This window comes from Cottoperca gobio, chromosome 15, assembly GCF_900634415.1.
Source record: "Cottoperca gobio chromosome 15, fCotGob3.1, whole genome shotgun sequence".
Classification (NCBI taxonomy): Eukaryota; Metazoa; Chordata; class Actinopteri; order Perciformes; family Bovichtidae; genus Cottoperca; species Cottoperca gobio.
In genome coordinates, this window is record NC_041369.1 from 20,952,412 (window position 1) to 20,973,553 (window position 21,142).

Consider the following 21,142-nt stretch of genomic DNA (forward strand, 5'->3'; position numbering starts at 1 on the left):
AATAACTGCCAGACAGCAGCACTCGCGTGTCCTGCTGTATTCGGGTTAAATGTGAAACTGTGGTGCTCTGTTTGGCCTAATTGGCCAAAGTTTGCTCAATAACCTACTTTTGAATGATTCTCTGAGGCTACACATATCTATAAATAGACCAGTTTCTGCTCAGTTTTGAGCCTGGAACATTAATTGCTTTTCATTGAATGAAGAGGACATTCACATTGTCTCCCTTTCATTGATTTTTTTTTTGTTGCACAAACACCCCCCTCCCTTTCTGTCTTTCCCCCTCTATCTGTCCATCCCTTATATACTACAGTGTATGGTTCATCCCTGTGCATGCAGACAGGTCAATGCTTCCCCTCTGTGGACATTTGAATGCATTACAAGCTGAAGCAACGTTTTCCATATGTGGTTGATGCTCCAGACAATAAAAGCAGTTTCTATCAGGGATTTAACACATTACATTCTTATTAGAGAATTACATCTCTAGACTCATTCAACGTTTGACATAATTGTGTGGCCACAGTGGGACATAAAGCACACGGCATGGCAATAGTAGTATCATGTTTTATACTCAAATGCAAGATTTATCAGGTGGCAGTTTTGTGTTTTGAAGGAAGGAAGAAGGATTTCTCTTTGTATTTCCCATCTTGAGGTTTCTTCCATTGTGGATTGTTTCTTGTCTTCCTAGAGATCTTTTGAGTTGGCCGTGTCCGAAACGGTGAGATATGTGAGCCTATAAAGCCTGTTTAAACAATATGTGGTATTTAAACTCGACATGTCAAAGCCTACAGTACCGGGGGCTTATAGTGTCCTCTCCCTGATTGGTCTGGATCTCTACTTGTGGCCTTAACCTGTGTCGAGTGTTTCTAAATCTAGTTCATGAAGGATGTGTATGCTGTCTTAGCTTTTTGCTTTTGTTCAGATTGATTTCTGCCACTGAACTGATCTGGGTGGATGTGATTCAGGTTGAAGGTTGCAAAAAGTTCATGAATTTCACTCCTGAGTTGCATCAGTGATTCAAGCCTCGTCTGATGTGCAGAGATGAGTCTCTTGTTTAGTGCTTCCATCTTGTGGTTTCTTTAGGAACTACTCCATGATCTCAAACCATATTTTGAAAATAATTTCCTTCACAATTCTTCTTTGCAGAGTTCCGAGGAAGGAAGACGTGTCAAACATGCCTGGGATGGAAGGGCGGGAACATTTGACCTCTTTCAAGATGAACCAGCCTGATCCATCTTCAAACCTCGAGGAAGTGAAGGAGAAATGCATCCGAACAAGAGCCCTGGCAACAGACACATAATACTAAAGGGGGAGGCTAAAGGGAATGACTGAAGGCTGCCAGTCACTACTCCAGGCATGTTGTTTACTGCAAAACATATCACATCAAGTTAGTTAGTGTGATCCTAAAGAATATGTGCATCATAGTTTCATTTGTTTAATTTGTTTCGAGATTTTCTGAAAAATTAGATTGTTGAATGAGATATGTCATTGCATAATAAATTACATGTCAAACTTTTGTATTTCTTGCAGTGGAGCATCACTGGCCCCCACAGCTAAAGGTCTGTTCATGTGTTCTGCAGCACACATACACTGTGGCAAAGTAAAAACATCAGAAAATCCTTAAAAACCCAGTCATTTCTAGGTCAGTCGTTGCTGAGACAGTCAGTGTTTAAAACGGAAAGGATTGTCAGTATAAAAAGACCCACAGCGCATCCATCCCCCACCCACCCCCCTCTCTCCCTCTCTTTCTCTCCCTCTCTCGCTGTCTCCCCTCGCAGAGACCAGCCGGCTGCCCGGTCCCTCCTCCCTGCTGCCATGGCCGCAGAGGCTGCCGGTCAGGACGCTGCGACCACCTCACCTGCAGACTGCACCGAGATGGAGGAACGGGTAAGATGCTTTTGGATCATTTCGGGTGCTCTCTTTGCAGAAACGTCAGGATCGAGACTGCCTCTTGACAGCAGGCCTTCCCGGTCCATGACACACGCTGCAGCAGCAAGATGGAGAGAGACTCTGCAGGATGCACAGCACCGCAACTGCAACGATGTCTGTTATCTGGTTTTGGCACAATATTTAATTGCTGGTTAGAGGAAAGGAGGATGAGCTTTATCGTTTAAGCGACAGCGAGGAAAAGGGGTGAGAGAGGGAGCGCCGTGCCCCGCTCTGCTGCTCCTGTGTGACGCGCTGATATGAAAAGGAGAAGTGCAGCAGCTGGGTCGGTGGATGTAGGCTGCCGAGTTTATAAATAGCCGGTCAGTGGCCATTTAGACAGTTTGTGTTTCACTCGTCTCGTTCACGGCTGAACCCGGAGAGATTGGAGCGCTTCTGTCAAGCCCGTTTTCTTCCGCTTGGCTGTGACGCAAATTGGTAAAGACTTGGCAGGCAAGGTAGGAATTGTTCCTGCTCAACAGAGCTGTTGTTGTGCGGATTTATTCCCGTATCAGAGGCAAGTGCCCACCTGCAGAGCCTGCTGCAGAGGCGCAATGTTATCATGAGTGAGACTGCAGCTAAAGACTCTTTATTGTTTTTCTAACATGCTGGATTTGGATTAGACTACCAAACCATTAAAATGTCAAAATCACAAGTTGTCAGAGCCTAAAGCGATATATTAATTAAGAAATGAAATCCAAAAAAGTACAACAGTGGAAATCAAGTGAATCTGACGAGTTGTCAAATATATGTTTTTGTGCAAAATGACTGCAAAAATGTTTTAGATAAAAAAACTTTAAAACATCTATGTATGTAATGTAGAGTTGGCGGCAAAGCCACTTATTAGAGTGTGTGTGTGTGTGTGTGTGTGTGTGTGTGTGTGTGTGTGTGTGTGTGTGTCTGTGTGTGTGTGTGTGTGTGTGTGTGTGTGTGTGTGTGTGTGTGTGTGCGCGCACGTGGTATTATTCAGAGGAAAACATCCGTTCTCCACCTGTGAACTAAACCTGCTCTCCCACTCTGAATTCACTGGGCGGATATGTTTGTGTCACACGCAGCTGATGAGTGAAGCCACATACTGAAGAAAACTAAAGAGTTTTCTTCAGTATGTGGCTTCACTCATCAGCTGCCCTTCATCCTTTCCACTTCTCCTCTTCTTTACCCCCATCTTCTCTCAGGGTGAGTGTGTGCCTGGCTTGCTGCTTTATCCTCCAACAAATTGACATTTCCAATTTACCACAGACTAGTTCACACAGAATGTGGGTGACATCTTTGTGTATAGTTTGCAGATAGAGGCTATAGTGCCAAAGATGAGGACAACCAAACGCGTCAGATTACGCAATTTAAAATTCCTAATCTCCTCCCTGGAAAATGAGAGATGCTGGATTAAAGGAGGGAGTTAGCTGGAGACCGGGGGGAAACCCGTGAAAGAAGGCGGTTGTTAGAGATTACTGGCCAAAGGATTGTTTTACGACCCAAATACTTTGTGTGCTGCAGCTTGGCAAGACGCCACCAGGAATATCAGAGTATGGATTCAGTATGTGGTTGTGTCAGAAGTGAGATTCATCTTGGACCTTTGGAATATAGGCAATCGTTGTTTAATTGTTGATTAGTTGCTGATTTTCACCAGAATTTGCAGCGTCAAGCAGCAACACATGTCCTCACTGTTCCTGACGCGTTTGCTGATGTGTTCTCTGTGTGATGAAGCGTTAACGCCTGGGAAAAGCAGGTACAAAGAATATGTGGTCGTGAAAATCAAGAGAGAGACAGATAACTCAGTTATAGTTGTATCACATTGAAACCACTTCACACAGACAAAAACATGGAGTACTATTAAAAGATGGCAGTAAAGAGAACATTAGGAAAGCTCACTACTGGCCCTCAGGTGCCCCCGGTGAGTTATTTCTGTATTCCTGTGATATATCAGCCTTGTGACGTCTTCTTGTCCTTCGTGTCACATGTTCCTCTCTTTCAGCAGAAGGAGGGGAACATGAAAGCTGATTTGGAGGCTTCTCTTCCTGCTGGACAGCAGGATTTCGCAATCCAGTGCCGAGATGTGTGCCGGTCGTACGGCAAACTGAAGGTCCTCAACAACCTCAACCTGACTGTGCCACAGGGACACATGTGAGTGGAGCGCACGGACTCAAAGCTGTCGGCATGGCTGGGACTCACACACTGTTGTACCTGTTTTATAGGACATTTAATCTTTGTGTCCAGACGAAAGTAAATCTGTTCTTATGCTTTACTTGAGCTTAAACTGTGAATTTTAATCAGTCTGGTCAATTAAAACAACAGATTCTCATGAATGTAACACCCTGGTCTTTTGTAAACTTCTGCTGTGTTGTTCTGTTTGAAAGTAATTTGCACTGTAGGCTTGTAACTGTGTTAGCCTGCAGTCATTGTTGGGTTGTATCTAATATAGTCATCGTGTTATCTTTAATGCTTATAATGACTAAAGTAATGAGTAATGAATTAATCCACATGATCTAAAAAACCTAATGTCTGACATCTTCACTGTGAGAGTCGGCTTGTTTCATCTAAAATGTTCTGCGTTGCAGTTATGGTCTTTTGGGGCCCAGTGGATGTGGGAAGACAACGCTTCTGAAATGCATTGTGGGAACTCTGAAAATCTCCCGGGGTCACATCAGCGTGTTGGGGAAGCCACCTGCGTACCCCGGACATGACGTGCCAGGGAAGATGGTCGGGTACATGCCGCAGGTAAAAAAACCCACGTCTTAAAATGTATCAGTAATATAAAATATAAAAAGGAGTCCTCACCTGTGTGTCCTCACCTGTGTGTTCTCACCTGTGTGTCCTCACCTGTGTGTCCTCACCTGTGTGTCCTCACCTGTGTGTCCTCAACTGTGTGTCCTCACCTGTGTGTCCTCACCTGTGTGTGCTCACCTGTGTGTCCTCACCTGTGTGTCCTCACCTGTGTGTCCTCATCTGTGTGTCCTCATCTGTGTGTCCTCACCTTTGTGTCCTCACCTTTGTGAGCTCATCTGTGTGTCCTCACCTGTGTGTCCTCACCTTTGTGTCCTCACCTGTGTGTCCTCACCTTTGTGTCCTCATCTGTGTGTCCTCATCTGTGTGTCCTCACCTGTGTGTCCTCACCTGTGTGTCCTCACCTGTGTGTCCTCACCTTTGTGTCCTCATCTGTGTGTCCTCACCTGTGTGTCCTCACCTGTGTGTCCTTACCTGTGTGTCCTCATCTGTGTGTCCTCATCTGTGTGTCCTCACCTGTGTGTGTCCTCACCTGTGTGTCCTCACCTGTGTGTCCTCATCTGTGTGTCCTCATCTGTGTGTGCTCACCTGTGTGTCCTCACCTGTGTGTCCTCACCTGTGTGTCCTCACCTGTGTGTCCTCACCTGTGTGTCCTCATCTGTGTGTCCTCATCTGTGTGTCCTCACCTTTGTGTCCTCACCTGTGTGTCCTCACCTTTGTGTCCTCACCTGTGTGTCCTCACCTATGTGTGCTCACCTGTGTGTCACGTTCATCCCTTTAGCAGGTGATCTGTGACCCAGAGAGGAAGAAATGTGACACCCTGTCTGTTCCCCAGGGTGCTGCTGCTGTGTCGCTGTGGTCAACTTCACACAGAGATAAAATATATCCCATTAGTGAAGAGAACTTATTTACAACTCTTTGTTTGTTGCACAGGAGCTGGCGTTGTACAGCGAGTTCACCATCAGTGACACCCTCACCTTCTTCGGCCGAATCCACGGCCTGACGTCGAAGGAAAACCAGGCACGCACGAACTTCCTCATAGACTTCCTGGATCTACCTCAGAAGCACAGTCTGGTCCGAAATCTCAGGTAAAACCACGACTCAGTTTCATATGCTGCGATGGTTCTCTCACCTACAGTTATGGGAGTTGAACTGATCAACATTGTTAATCAATAGCCAATCAGAGCAGTTAGAGTTGCATCTCAAGCTAATCTTGTTAGCAATTACTGTTCTCTTTGAATGAGAGTTGCTTCAGTGTGTTTATTGTCCCACTAAACATATGATCATATCTGCAGAGCCTTGTTTTCTGCCAACTTCCTGACGCTGAGGTTTCTGGCCTCTTGAATGAACCTCCACTATTATCAGCTTCCCACATTTGGATACTTCCCACAGAGCACGATACTGTACACTTGCTCTCGAGCCATAAAAGGAAACAACTAAGTAATACAAAGGAAGAAAATGGAGTATTTGGCATTGTGTTGGATCTTAAAGTTATTTTTGGAAAAGGGACTTCATGGGAAAAGAGAAAATGTTCTCCACAGATGGAGATAAATATAAATAATGGCTTATATTTTCTTTAAGATCTGATTCACATCCCTGATTCATTACAAAGACACTTCTGTGGTCTAAGAGACTCCTCGAACCAGCTTCCATCAGCAGCTCATGTGATGTTTATGTCATGCATGTCATGTTCCTGAGCAGAAGCTTCCAGAGGATCCACTGTGTAAATGTTTGTTTTAGTTTTAAGAACTGTTGTGTTAAAGGTCTTGCATAAAGGCTTCTCTGCTGCAGCCTTACGTAACAGGTTGTTGAAGCTGTTTCACTCTACATAATGTGAAAGACATTCCTGGTGTGACCGTGTGGTACGTGTTCAGTCTGTTGATCTTTCTTTCTTTTGTCTTTAATACAATGTAGAATGAAGCGGATAGGTTGGGATACAATAAAAAGAGTTTTTTTTTAATTATGACAGCAATAAAACAAGTTAAATTAGTCAAAACGCCGCTTCCTCCCGGCGTCCCTCGCTCAGGTCTTGTAGTTCGTCCTGCAGGATCGGCATGCAGAGAGTGGGAGAAGCTTCACATTGGTCGCCCTTTGACTCTTTTGTCTTCTTGTTTTCTGTGTGTGTGTGTGTGTGTGTGTGTGTGTGTGTTTCAGTGGCGGTCAGAAGCGCAGGGTGTCTCTCGGAGCGGCTCTGCTTCAGAATCCAGAGCTGCTCATCCTGGACGAACCAACAGTCGGAGTGGACCCTGTGCTCAGGGCTAAGTATGTAACACACACACACACACACACACACACACACACACACACACACACACACACACACACACACACACACACACACACACACACACACATATTTTGCATATTTGACAATAAGTGCATGTGGGGACAACTCAAAGAAATACAGGAACCATTCAAGTACTTTAACTTCCTCCAAAATATGCTGATCTATTTCAAGTGCTACATTTAGAGACAAAAACAGATAGAGAAAGAAAAAGACTGTGACTGTGTAAGAGGTGTAAAGTTTCACACACACACACACACACACACTAATGTACGTCCCCCATTGCCATTTGACCTTTCTCCTAATAAAAACATAAGAAACTAGGGAGATTTACTTTTATTACAGAATATATTCATCTCGTTGTGAACTCACCAGAAGACCTTTATAATAAGTATTTAGTAGAGCGGCTTCTCTACAACTCACAACTTCTGTATCCACCTCATGATGTCCATGTTTCTAACTCATGCACATGTTTTAGAAGATAAGTCTGAGCGCGTTGTGCTCTCCCTCCGTGTGCTGCTCCAGCCTCATCGGATCAGACGGCTGGCAGTCAAACTGCTGCTGGCGAAGCTGAGAACCTTTTCACACTGAGACTTTAGGAAAACTCTTAGCAACCGGTCCGGCGTTATGTAACTTGTTTGGTTTCTTCCGTCTCCTTTTTAGGATCTGGCAGCATCTGGTGGAGATTGTGAAGACGGGGAAAGTCTCTGTCATCATCACCACGCACTACATCGAGGAGGCCAGGCAAGCCAATGTGGTGAGATAGCTCATACATGCATGGACACAGAAACAGAAGCCACATTCATGCAACAGGACAAAGCACCGCGTCCACACTGGTCCGCATGTTTCATAGTAAAACAATGAGTACGTTATACAGCACAGCATCTCTGCGCTGTCTGACCTTGTTAGAAGAAGTTTATTCTTCATTATCTTTGACAGGAGGGACAAAAGCTTCCTATGGAGTTTGTACAGAAGCTCTCTTGTGTCTTTATGTCTCATTATACTGACAAAACTAAATGTTTGCTCACATGTTTAGTTACTACTTGAACTTCCTTTTGGTTCATGAATCAGTTTGAAGGACAAGCCTGGAAACATTTCTCCTAGTGACAACACATTCTATGTGAAACGACAATGAATAGATCCTCCTAACAGCCTCATCTAAGCTCCATTATTGTTGTAAAAGCATTAAAAACTGTAGTTTATTATGAGTCTATCCCACTCACACTATCCTGCTGCTGTAATTACTCACTAAAGCACCAAAAGTGTGTTAATCCGCTGCTAAAAATAGACCCAGACAAATGCACGAGTGTTGACAGATGCTGTTGGTTTGGACCAGCAGTCCGCAGCGTTATCCTTTAAGTGCAGTCTGTTTGAAAGCAAATGTTTCGTGACTTTGATACTGAAATAAACCTGAATTGCTTGTTAATAATTACCTGAAAGACGTTTATTGGCTCCATGATTGTTATCATCTGATGGTGGTGCGATAGATTAAATCATTGGACTTCTGCAAGTCAGTGATTAATATCTGCGCTCAAAACTTTGGGTCATGTGAACGTGTCAGAAAGCAGAGAACAGGAAGTTACTGCCGTTACTGCACATACACTCAGATGTCAGTAGATTTACGGTCACACACAGAAACACCAGGGCCTCACACAGTTCAGAGGACATATAGAAAGCCTACAGTCACATGTTACTGCACATTTAACACGCATGTCTCTTCCACTGCTGCTCAAACTAATGCTCATGTAGTTATCATTTAGGGAAGTATGCTTATTAGCTTTCCCCTGGCAGTTAGACTTAATACTCTCAGCTCTCGTGTGAGCCATACACTAACAGAAATGTAAAAGTTGTCAAGCTAGCTGCTTCTAACTGCAGCTAATCTTTATGCTAAGCTAATCTTCTCCTGGCTCGAGCTCCATACTTAACGTGAAAACAGGAGAGTGGTATCGACCTTCTCATCTGACTCTTGTTAAAACGCGAAGAAGCCTATTTCCATGAAATGTCAAGATTATACGGCCTTTTGTTTTCTGTGCATTCACAATGAATTTAAGGAAACAAGCTAACAAATAACGTTATCTGAGAATTACAGAAGTTAAATTGAAATTCTTCTTTCGCTTTTGTTCTTCAATAATCCGACACCACATGACACTAAGACTAAGTGAAGTATGAAAACTAGTTTACTTCAGATAAGAGGAAACTGAACAAACGACTCTCTCTCGCCACCTTACCTGCTGCTCTGTGTGCCATGTGCATCCAGATTGTTGTTTATCTGTCAAATGAATGGAATGCTGGCCTTCTAATACATTTGGGATATGAGTGTGTCCACACCTGGAGTAAGAAATACCTGCAGATAGTTCTTACAGATTCACGCATCATTTACCTTCATGTGGAAAACATATCTGTATCTTTAAACATCCCATGCTGCTTGAACCCCAGTGTGAGCTTTTCAGGAACTTTGTGGAAGTGTATACTAGATATTGTTCTCGCTCCTGATACTTCTCCAGGTCGGACTCATGAGGAACGGCCGTCTGCTGGCTGAAGGACCTCCAGACGCAGTCATGAAGCAGCACAATGCAACTGTGAGTCCTTTAGTCCGTTTAGTTATTGTTGAAGTTTTAAGTCTATATTTAAAGTTGGTCAGAGACTTGAGTGAGGCCTCACATGATGTATGCAGGTGAGAATAAAAAAGTTCCCCCACACCACCTTCTGCTGCAGACGCTGGAGCACGCCTTCCTGCAGCTGTGCGAGACGTCGGACCAGATCGGCTCTAAGCGAGAGGGCAGTCCGCAGGGGGGGCCGCTGGAGAACAGCCAATCGTTCGAGAGCGGGCGGGACGAGAGTCGGCCAATCCTCGCACTCGAACCTGGAGCTGCGGAGGAAATCCCCAAATATTCAGGTATCAGTTTGAAACATGAAGTTCAGTCTTATTTCAGTTAATTAGACATATTACGCTTCAAAACATCAAAACATCAAACATCAAAACAAAGTGCTAAAGAAGCACATTATAACAGGACATTCAAATACTATTCAAAATGCATTAAAGAGCCAATTAAAACAAGCTCAACAATTCTTTGATTTAATAAAAGGCCAACAGAAAGAACCTCCCGTTTACTTTGAGTGTGTACTTGTGTGTGTACTTGTGTGTGTACTTGTGTGTTGTGTGTTCAGCGGACTGGAAGGTGCGAGCCAGACACGTTCTGCCCAAGTGGAGAAACATCGCCGCCCTGATGATCAAGACAATGGTGCGGATGAAGAGAATGCCAGGGTACGTGTAACATCGAGTAATGAAAAGCAGTAGTGATCCTTTGCACACGTGTGGATGTTAACCTCTTCCCCCTGTGTTCGCAGCTCGCTGTGTTTCCAGTTCTTGCTGCCCGTCATCCAGGTCTCTCTGATCTGTTTGTGCATTGGAGGAGACCCAAAGGGGATCCAGGTTGCCGTGGTAAACAACGAGACCTCGCCCTCCGCTTACAGCCAATCCTTGCTCTCCTTCCTGGACAACTCCAGCGTGCACCAGGTGTTTATTAATACACATCAGGCGCGATCACCTCCTCTGTTCTCAAGCTTATGTGTCACAAGCAAAGAGGAAGTGGGGAGTTGACTGAATGTGCCTTATGTTACAGTTACAACCATGAATAAGCCATTACAACCAAGGCTTTGTAATTGTTTAAAAAGAGAGTGCATTGGAGTTTTATTGTGATTTCTGGATAGTTTTCCAGATGTATTTACTGTAAACTAATTCAGATTTATGTCGAATATTCACACATGCTTGACAGCTTGTTCCTTTATATACAGACTGCACAGAAGTGTGTTTGTGGCTCACAGAGACTGTTGGTATCTAGAGAAGGAGGAAACAGGTCTTTAAGCTTTAAGCTAAGTTTCACTTCTGTTCACGGCACAACAGACTTTCATTTTCTAGGAAATCAGTGAAATGGAAACTCTGTTTCTCTGTGTGACTGTACACAAACATTACAAGCTTTAGAAATGTGCAGCTGGAATAAAGCAGCATTCACTTGATATGTGGTGTCTGATATATAAAGTGTTGATCCGTAGGTGCACTTGTCCCATACGGATGCTTTCGATGGGATCTACAACGGAGAGTACTGGGGAGTCATCAGCTTTGGCAAGAACTTCACCAGCTACCTGACGAAAAGGTGAGAAGAAGAGTTACTTTCTATACACACAGTCGTCATTTAACAGTTAATAGAAAAGGTCACATCGTGTCAGGTACAGGGTTGTTGTTGTGGTTGAACATGTGCTGCATTTGTGGCTAAACATGGTTCAACATGGAGTTAGGTAGAAACAAAAATCACATTTGTTTTAAACAATTAAAATGCTTTTATTGTAATAACGTAGTCATGTTAGACCTAAAAACAAACAAGTCGACTGACTGACGCCGTGTGTGTCTCTGTCTTTGACACACATAAATCAAACCACACACACACACACACACACACACACACACACACACACACACACACACACACACATACACACACACCACACACACCACACACACACACACTGCAGCATTATCATCATGTGAGGATGAGTCAATCCTGGAGTGCAAAGAGCACGAGTTGTTGTTGTTTTAGGTGTGTGTGTGTGTGTGTGTGTGTGTGTGTGTGTGTGTGTGTGTGTGTGTGTGTGTGTGTGTGTGTCCTGGGTAGACAGTCAGGTCCTTCCTGTCCCTAACACACCTGCAGGTCACAGTTTAGTCGATCAATCACTCGCTCATTCTTACTGAATCATGTGACTGACCTGCCTGAGGAAAACAACACGAGGTGTCTGCAGCTCATGTGAAATGAATCTTATATCTTTATATCCTAAAAGACCAGCTGTGATTTTATAATGTGAATAGTTTGCATCTGTTCTGGACAAAGCATGATGGGTAAAGAGTTAAGGGGGGAAATCACCCTGGCTCTATAGACAATAGTTAATGAATGAGGAGTTGCAGCTTCTCTTTGTTTCATGTGATGCACACTTTGAGTTTTAGACTGCCGGTCAAAAAAGCAATTTGAAGATGTAATAATAGTGAAAATTGTTACATCTATTGTTCAGCTAAGTACCAGCAGACACCAGCGTGTCATCACAAAGCTCGGAGATCATGCTGTCACACATTAGCTTTGCTTGTTTTTGCAATATTCCAGTTGCATCGATTGCGGCTGAATAGGAAATAGATTTGTTTTGGTGACCGTGTCTCTGATTTCACAGGATGATGCAGCGGCAGGTCTCCAGAGAGGTGGTTGATGGAGGATCAGTGCACGTCTGGCTGGACCTGACAAGTGAGAAATCTCATAGTTTGTAGCGTCTTTTGATGAAATGGGTCGATTTCATTACAATTGCATTGAATCATTTCCATTAAAATACATGCAACAAACTCCTCAGTGCAATTTAAAGAGTGTTTAAAAGGAAGTGATGTTCTAACATGTGTTCTGGGAGAGTTCTTGTACTGAAATATCCTTTTATAAAAATGCAGAATGTCCGAAGATGTTAATTGTACTTGTTGCGTCCAGATCAACAGATCGGCCTGATGCTGCAGAAGAAACTACACGAGGCCTTTCAGGTATAAATGAATACGTTTGCATACAATACATACGAAATACAAAGACATCTGATAATATACGAGACGTTACTGTGTACTCCGACACACGTCATACTGAGTGCAGTACACTCTCACGTGATGCAGCACATTCTTATATCAATATCGAGATTGTTTTATGATGTTCAAGGTGCTTAACTGGTTTCTACTATAATACACACCAAACTTCTCGTATGTATAAAATAAGAACTTTAATAACAAGTTTTGTTGTTTAGTTTTTAATTGCAGATTTGTATTCACATCAACTTCATGATGGCACTGAAAGTTGATGAACAATAATATTAAAATATATTTTAAAAGTTTTTATTATTGCTAGCACACTTGTTTTATTTCCAATAATATATATAATTATATAATTATAATATATATTATATATAATTATAATATATAATTATATAATTATAATATATAATTATAATATATATTATATATATATAATTATAGAAATGATATATAATTATTATATAATTATAATAATAATTATTATTATTATAATTATATAATAATTATATATCATTTATATAATTATATATAATTATATTATATATTATATATAATTATAATATATATTATATATAATTATATAATTATATAAATGATATATAATTATTATATAATTATAATTTTATTTTTATTTTTATTTTTTATTATCAGTAGTAGTAGTATTGTTCTCCTATATTATTTTTGGCTATTATATATATATATATATATATATATATATATATATATATATAAAATACGATTTAATAATTAATAATAATTATATATATATATATATATATATATATATATATATAATTATTATAAATTATTAAATCTTATTTTCATTGCAGTCCTGAACTGTTCAACCATGTAAAGCACTTTATTTGTTTTTGAAAAGTGCCGTATAAATAAAGTTTATTTGTATTGTTATTATTATTGCTACTATCTGCATCCTATATGTTTTACCAGTATTGTTTACCTTGTTAAGATTGTTACTCTGTCCTGTATTCGCAGACCTTTGTGGAGAATAAGTTGGGCAGTATGTCGTACCTGGTCGCGCTGCCAATAAAGGTAAAAAAAACAGCTTATGGATTTATAAAAGAATAAATAAATGATTGTAATAAAACAATATAGAGGCACATAAACCCTGTAGAAGCTGATAACAATGCATGAATGCAGAACAGCAATAAATGAAAGCCTCATGAAATCTGTTTGTGTAGCTTTAATTGTTGGTTTCCTTTGTTTCTGCCCTGCTGCAGTTAGAAGAGCCGGTTTACGGCAGCCAAAACACAGACTTCTCTACGTTCGTGATGCCGGGAGCTGTGCTCAGGTCAGTGTGATGTCAGACACCCAATAATTGGAGAAGTTGAACACCTTTGTATTGATTGATAAGTCTTCTTTACCGTCATGACAACCCGCCATTAACTTCCAGTTCCTTTCCTCTTCCTCTCTGGCCCTGCAGTATCACCTTCTACCTGGCCGTGGGTCTGACAGCGCTGTCCTTCGTCCTGGAGAGGAAGGAGGGGCTTCTGGACCGGTGCTGGGTCGCAGGTGAGAGGTCAAAGTTCACACTGCTCCTACAGTGCAACACAAACTCACACGCTATGTCGCATGTCCATTACTACCGCTGTACCTACCGAGTCTATGCAGGCTTCGAGAGTTGAGTGTACTCAAGAAATCCAGAATGCATTAAAGAAGAACTACATTCCTACACAATGTCATTTTGCAGGTTTTTTTAGTCAATTAAATTAAATATAATAAAGGAAATTAATTAAAAATATATTTTTTAAAGATGGTATCTAAAACAAAACAAAAAATCATCAATAACAGCAAAAGAAGTCGATATACATTCATCAGTTTGGATGTCAGAGATGCAGTTTGATGGTGCATTGATGCATGTATTGCATTATTTCCTGTTCTATTTTTGCAAACTCTAAACGTGCACATGTGTTAACACTGAAGTTATGGATCTTTTTTGTGGGGATAAAGCATAAGATGTTAGCTGTTAGTCCGTATTTAAAATCTTTGACTGTAGGCGACATTTAATATTGACGTCATTTAAGTGTAATTTGAGATGTGACCAGCAGAGGGAGTGACATGACCAGAGCACAAGATGATGTTTACCAGCAAACACAAAGTTCTGCTTCTTACTCATAATTAATTATTGATTTTAAAGCTTTAAAATAAAAAATTGGGACAAAGTTTATAACTGAATAATAATAATGCATACTTATTTTGTCTCGGGACCAGGTGTGAGCTCCCTGGAGACGATGCTGGCTCACCTCTTCTCTCAGCTGTTTGTCATCAGCGTTCAGATCATCCTGCTGCTGCTCTTCATACTGCTCGTCTTCAAGGTTCGTCCTCCTGAAGCAGGCAATAAAACAGAAAGCTGCACTGACACACACACACACACACACACACACACACACACACACGCACACACACACACTCTCCAGATGAGATGAAACTTTATTGATTGGGAAATGGGTCTTCGCGGCAGCAACAAAAAGATCCGCAGGGAAGAAAGTAACAGCAGGAAAATATAGAATAAGTAATAAAACAATCAAATGATCGATAGAAATATGTATTGTATTATATAACAAAGCGGAGTGTTTTTATTTTCCCAGACGCAGGTACACATGTTTCTCTAATGGTTGTCCTCTGTGGTTTGCTCTTCACTGTGATGTGTGTCACCTGTCACCTGTTGTTAAAGTGACACATGATGATGCTTCCTGTACGATTCCACCATCAACGCTGCTGTTCTCTAAAACTGTCAGGATCATTTAAAGCCTCTAAAAGGTCACGAATAAGATTTGGTGACACGTTGAAGGTTAACGTGTCACCAGTGTAGCATCTGCATTTTTACTACCTCATCAAAGATCTGACTTCACCTGCGGAACTTCATTAAGTTAATAATAATTCACTTTAATTTGAATTCTTCCAAGATTTATTACAATTTATGTGTGTGTGTGTGTGTGTGTGACAGTGTGCAGGAGAGGGTGTGTGTGTGTGTGTGTGTGTGTGTGTGTGTGTGTGTGTGTGTGTGTGTGACAGTGTGTAGGAGAGGGTGTGTGTGTGTGTGTGTGTGTGTGTGTGTGTGTGTGTGTGTGTGTGACAGTATGCAGGAGAGGGTGTGTGTGTGCAGGAGAGGGTGTGTGTGTGTGTGACAGTGTGCAGGAGAGGGTGTGTGTGTGTGTGTGTGTTAGTGTGTGTGACAGTGTGCAGGAGAGGGTGTGTGTGTGTGTGTGGGACAGAGTGCAGGAGAGGGTGTGTGTGTGTGTTTGTGTGTGTGTGTGTGTGTGTGTGTGTGTGTGTGTGTGTGTGTGGGACAGTGTGCAGGAGAGGGTGTGTGTGTGTGTGTGTGTGTGTGTGTGTGTGTGTGTGTTGATTAAGGTGCTGAAGTCTAAAGAGACCACTACGTCATAAATCACTTCCTGCGTTGGCCGTATCCAGGGATCACTGTGGGATCGCCACGACAACAGCCCTTGATTGCTGTGGCAACCCAGCAGTCATGTGGACGATCGGTGCAGGTCTATTTTTGCACGTTGTCAGGGGAGACGGATAGTGTCTTGGACATGTGCACCAACACACACACACACACACACACACACACACACACACACACACACACACACACACACACACACACACACACACACACACACACACCAGGAGGCTCCAGTCAGGAGAGTTATCACCTTGGATCTTCTGAGATGCTTCTCTGTGATCGTCTGATTTAAGCGTCTCCTCTCCGTCCGTGTGATTTACAACCGAACTGAATCTGCAGCGACATTTCTTTCTTCTGGTGTTCTTGGCAGCACTTCAGAGTGTTTCTGTGTTTGAAGGCTTCTCTTTGGTCCCTTTATGTCTTTCTCCATCTTTTCTTGATCTTATCTTCTCATCTGTTCTCTTTAAAGGAGCTCTATTGATTCAGCGTTGCACTCAGACTCATGATGGATAGTAAACCAGAGATATCGACTTTTATATCACACGCATTTCTCTTATTTCAAATCCTGCCGCACATATTACCCACAATGCAACTCGACATTTGTGTGTGTGTGTGTGTGTGTGTTATGCTGTCTGTTAATGAAGCCTCTAGCCTGCAGCAGAGCTGAGGAGCACTTCTTTATAACTTCACACTTTCAAACCATTTTTAGGTCCACTGCAGTTTAGTGGGTGAAAATGTCCTCTTTATCTTTTCATACTCTTCTACCCTCGTCTTCATCTCTCTCTCTCTCTCTCTCTCTCCCTTTGCAGATGCCTAACGAAGGCTCCCTGGTGCTGGTCATAGTTATGATCGTGCTGCAGGGCATCACCGGCATCTCCTTCGGCCTCGTCATCTCAGCCGCAATCGACGACGAGCAGAATGCCAACCAGGCCGCCCTGGGCGTCTTCTACCCCAACCTCATCATCAGCGGTAGGCCCGTAGTGTGTGTGTGTGTGTGTGTCTGTGTGTGTGTGTGTGTGTGTGTGTGTGTGTGTGTGTGTGTGTGTGTGTGTGTGTGTGTGTGTGTGTGTGTGAAACCAGCAGCCTGTTCTCTCCAAAGTTTATTCTTAACCTTCACAGTGGGAATAAAACAAATCTCACCACAAGGTCCATTTAGTAGCTGTTGTGGGACTTTCCGTCATATCACATGATCTTCATCTTTGAGGTGAAAAAAGTACATTTGGACGTCGTGGTGAGATTATTTTGTTTTCAAGTCATTTCTTTCTTTGCCACTTCCTCACTTCCTTTGCTGCTTTGTTCTCTTTCCAACTCAAAAACAAGCGTAACCATAGATAGTTTGAACGCTTCCTGAGGTTCATGTTTATGGTGCAACATCCAGACACACGCTGCATTTCACCAGCAGGTGTAAATGTCTCACACATGTCGTGTTCTTCAGGTATCATCTGGCCTGTGGAGTGTATCCCGTATCCTCTCCGCTACATCAGCCTGGCTCTCCCTCAGACCTACGCCTCTGAAGCCCTTCGCTGTATCATGTACAGAGGTAATGCACACGGACACGTTACCCCACACTCGTCCGTTTCATATTGCCTGGCGTGTCGTTAGCGTGTACACGGCTCAGATTGTTATATACTACATCTACCTCTAAATCTTTAATCAGCTCGGGATCCTTTGTAACTTCCTGGGATGTAAGGTATCGCTCGGTCTCCCAAGCTTTATCTCGACCTCACCGTCTCCGAACAGTAAGACCCGACAACAGCTGCCTGTTACATGATATACACGCACAGGAAGTCAGAGGAGCCATTTCCTGTCTGAAAACCTCATCGTAGAGGTGGAAGTGGAAGATGAGACGTCGACAGAGTCTCAATTCAGTTTGGTGCTTTCTTTCTGGTCGCATCCCTTTATGTTATATTCATGTGTCTACATGCATTCACTGCAGCATCCACGAGCACGTGATGTGACATATTATCTCCGTCACCATCTCAGCTGCTGTTTCCAAGGTCAACCGTGAACTTCAGTGTATGAATTATTGTAATATTTACATTATCTTTAACATAAATCTTCCACACAGGTTGGGGTCTGTCTCGCATGATGGTGTGGCGAGGCTTCGCCGTCACCCTGGGCTGGAACACTCTCTTCGTCATCCTGGCCACGGTCATCTTAAAGCTGAGGACGTGACAGCCTCGGCCCAGAGAAGCTTCTTCAGCGCGGGGGACAGAGCCGGCACGTGGAGCCCGGGAGCGACTCCCCTGGGGCCTCCAGTCTGTGTGAAGTGGGGGCGGCGGAGAGCGGCGGGAGGGAGGGGGTCGCCGTGGTGCAAATGAACTGATGAGGTTGATCCATCAGCCTCCCTCCTCCAGCTGTCAGATTCTTTGGCCTGCGTGAGTGAAAGTTCCAGAAGGCTGCACGTAGAAGCACACAAGTACCCGCACAATATGGATAGTGTTTACTCCGATAGTTTTATTTCTCTTCTATGTGCAGCTTGTTGGAACTTCTCACCCCCAGAATAGCCCCCCCCCCCCCCCCCGTAAGACGGTGGATTTGTCTGTGCAGTATTTGTTGCCTGCCATATATTTGCATTACAGAGAATGTTTATAAATGTGAAAATGAGTTTCAGCACAAAAAACATGATTAAAGGAAAAGAAGTTTCTCAGTTTGCTTCAGACGGAGAGGATCGCTGTCGCATCATGCCGTGGGAACCCTGAAGCGCCTTAGTGCTGATCGCTTCATATTGTGCAGGGAAGTCTCACCCGCTCAGGCTTCCCACAGCGACCGTATCTCCTCGTGTTGCATTTTAAGTCTGTGTTCACATTTACGTGCGTCCTGTCTGGTGTGTGACAGGAAGTGGGTAACTCGCGTTACCAGGTGCTCGGCCGAACAGACGTCGTTCTCGGTTCAGTTTGGTGAAGTTCTTCAGAACTTGTTGTTTGGTGCCTGGAGAAAAAAAAGGGTTGGTTTGATGTTGGTGTTGGAAAAGTATTGTTATTGTTTTTGTATTACTCTCCACTTTGCTGGACAGAGTGGACTCAGAGGTCAGAGGTCAGAGGTCAAGCCTCCTGCAAAATATGTTGTTTTTTTTGTTTTTTTTACACAAAAGTTTCAAACTACTCGCACGTTATTCTTTCTTTATGACTCTTGCAGCAACAATAACATGAAGTAAAAGCACACAGGAGTAACGCTGCTCTGGAGTCAACATGTCATGGAGATGTGGGGATGTTGCATTGTGGGAAAGGGAAGCAAAATCCAGTCATGTAGTTGGATTATAGTGGGAGCGTTGACTTTACTTTAATAACACACAAGAACATGTTTTGTTTTTAAACCAGCTCGAGTCAGATGAGGGGATTTTCTCAGGTGATACAAATATGTTGATGAAACATTGGAAAAGCTAATTACAAAAAAGTAACCAAATGATTAGAGAACGATAACCCGTCTGTTCATTTCTTTGCATTGTACTCATCTCTCTCTGAGCGTTTCGCCATTTTAAAGGAATAGTTACACATTTATTTTGAAAATACACACATTTGCTTTCTTGTCAAGAGTTAGATGAAAAGATCAACATCACTCATGTCCGCTACTGTAAATATGAAGATACATGTACAACCAGTTAGCTTAGCTTAGCTTAGCTTAGCTTAGCTTAGTTTAGCTTAGCTTAGCATGACTGTAAACAGTCTTCTCGTCTAACTCTCAGCATGAAAGATGTTTTTCCAAGTTCTGCTGTCGGCCACATATTCCAGCATGTTGTGTTTAGATTGCTACGCCGTTGCAGTGCCGGTAATGCCCAGTTATATTAATGTACTGAAAAATATATGTGGATAAATAATTAATCTGAATGACTGTACATCCCTCTGATTGGTTTGGGTGACGGTAAAGTTGTGTGTTTCAGTAGCGCGTGTGTGTGTCGGATGTCTCTCCTTCAGAGAGAGTTCCCTGCGCTGTACATCTGCTGCTCTTCTTGTTGCTCTGCTGTATATTCATCAGTGTTCCCGTCACACACTTTAAGGGACATTGTGTTGTTGGAAGTCGGAGAGCCAAACTGTGAGGATATATCGTTCTGTTTATATTCTTACCTTGACAGAAAGTTGACTCTAACAGAATCCCGTCACACAATAATGTAGGATTTATAGATGTAGTTTGAAATGGTGCTCAATCTTTGGTCGAATCGGTTCCCCTTACGTGAAACATTGACATTATTTAGGACACTTTATGTTATTTTTTGGGCTTTAATCGGGCTTGTAGTTTTTCTTTGGCGGAGATGATGATTCCTACAGTAAGAACGTTTGGAGCTTTAAAGTGAATCCTTCTGAAATATGTTCTTCATTTAGTTTAAGGTAATCCGAACTGTACATGCAGCCTGATGTGGTTAATATTGGAATATTGCAGTTCATGTAAACACGTGTTATGACTTCCTCTCTGCTCCAGTCATCTACCTCCTCTGTCTCCTCTGTCTCTCCTCAAAGGGCATGAACATTTCCACTCCTGTGTTGTGACATGTACGCACCATGATGGCTTCGATGAACTTCTTTTCATGTATTTTGAAAGAATAAACCTCGTTGAGAAATCCTCTCTTTGTCTCCTTGTTGTGCAAATCGCAGCGTTGCCAGATTTGACTCGATACCAAAAGAGCAAAATCCCCCCCCCACAATTCCTGTGGCTACAACAACACCCGCAGGCCACGCACGACAGATTTATTCAGTGACATCATGCTCTCTCGCATCACTGTGATGCTTGTTACCATGGTGATGATGACCCCGCTGCCTTCAGGAGATCCTCTACGGTTTGACTGTTTGAACTTGTGTGTTTGTGTGTGAGTGAGTCTGTGTATGCTCATGTTTCCTGTGGGTGTGTGTGTGTGTGTGTGTGTGTGTGTGTGTGTGTGTGTGTGTGTGTGTTTGTGTGAGTGAGTCTGTGTATGCTCATGTTTCCTGTGGTGTGTGTGTGTGTGTGTGTGTGTGTGTGTTTGTGTGAGTGAGTCTGTGTATGCTCATGTTTCCTGTGGTGTGTGTGTGTGTGTGTGTGTGTGTGTGTTTGTGTGAGTGAGTCTGTATATGCTCATGTTTCCTGTGGTGTGTGTGTGTGTGTGTGTGTGTGTGTGTGTGTGTGTTCACAAACTGAGTGAGTGTGCAGTGAAGGGTTTTTGAGAAGATTTGCCTTCCTAGTTATTTACTCTGGCCATGTTGGACATGTA

General features: G+C 42.8%; 2 protein-coding genes across 6 annotated transcripts in view; one reads left to right on the forward strand and one right to left on the reverse strand.

The window, feature by feature from the left end:
• lgalslb (lectin, galactoside-binding-like b) overlaps positions 1-1,961 on the reverse strand; it is a 10,535-nt gene extending 8,574 nt beyond the window's left edge. For both annotated transcript variants that reach the window (XM_029449608.1, XM_029449607.1), the window contains exon 1: positions 1,856-1,961. The gene's annotated coding sequence lies outside the window, so the exon portion shown is untranslated. The remainder of the gene's footprint in view (positions 1-1,855) is intronic.
• Positions 1,962-2,253: 292 nt separating this feature from the next.
• Positions 2,254-20,518, forward strand: abch1 (ATP-binding cassette, sub-family H, member 1). 4 transcript variants are annotated; one of them, XM_029449600.1, is made up of 20 exons: positions 2,254-2,381; positions 3,896-4,044; positions 4,479-4,638; positions 5,578-5,732; positions 6,799-6,906; positions 7,592-7,685; positions 9,433-9,507; positions 9,644-9,824; positions 10,097-10,193; positions 10,277-10,445; positions 10,982-11,082; positions 12,143-12,213; positions 12,445-12,494; positions 13,527-13,583; positions 13,772-13,842; positions 13,975-14,063; positions 14,763-14,866; positions 16,770-16,929; positions 17,396-17,500; positions 18,029-20,518. In XM_029449600.1, exons 2-20 carry the CDS (start codon positions 3,911-3,913, stop codon positions 18,133-18,135), a joined length of 2,088 nt encoding a protein of 695 aa, XP_029305460.1. In that variant the 5' UTR covers positions 2,254-2,381; positions 3,896-3,910; the 3' UTR covers positions 18,136-20,518. The 4 variants fall into 4 exon arrangements, with proteins under 4 accessions (XP_029305460.1, XP_029305462.1, XP_029305459.1 ...); XM_029449602.1 differs by lacking the exon at positions 2,254-2,381 and adding an exon at positions 3,072-3,099; XM_029449601.1 differs by lacking the exon at positions 2,254-2,381 and adding an exon at positions 3,124-3,649.
• Positions 20,519-21,142: the final 624 nt, after the last annotated feature.

Bases quoted from the DNA above. Each gene is read 5' to 3' on its own strand.
- abch1 (XM_029449599.1), top strand. From the start codon at position 3,761: ATGGCAGTAAAGAGAACATTAGGAAAGCTCACTACTGGCCCTCAGGTG. The intron at 4,045-4,478 runs GTGAGTGGAGCG...TCTGCGTTGCAG, and splicing joins ACTGTGCCACAGGGACACAT to TTATGGTCTTTTGGGGCCCA. The intron at 10,194-10,276 runs GTACGTGTAACA...CTGTGTTCGCAG, and splicing joins CGGATGAAGAGAATGCCAGG to CTCGCTGTGTTTCCAGTTCT.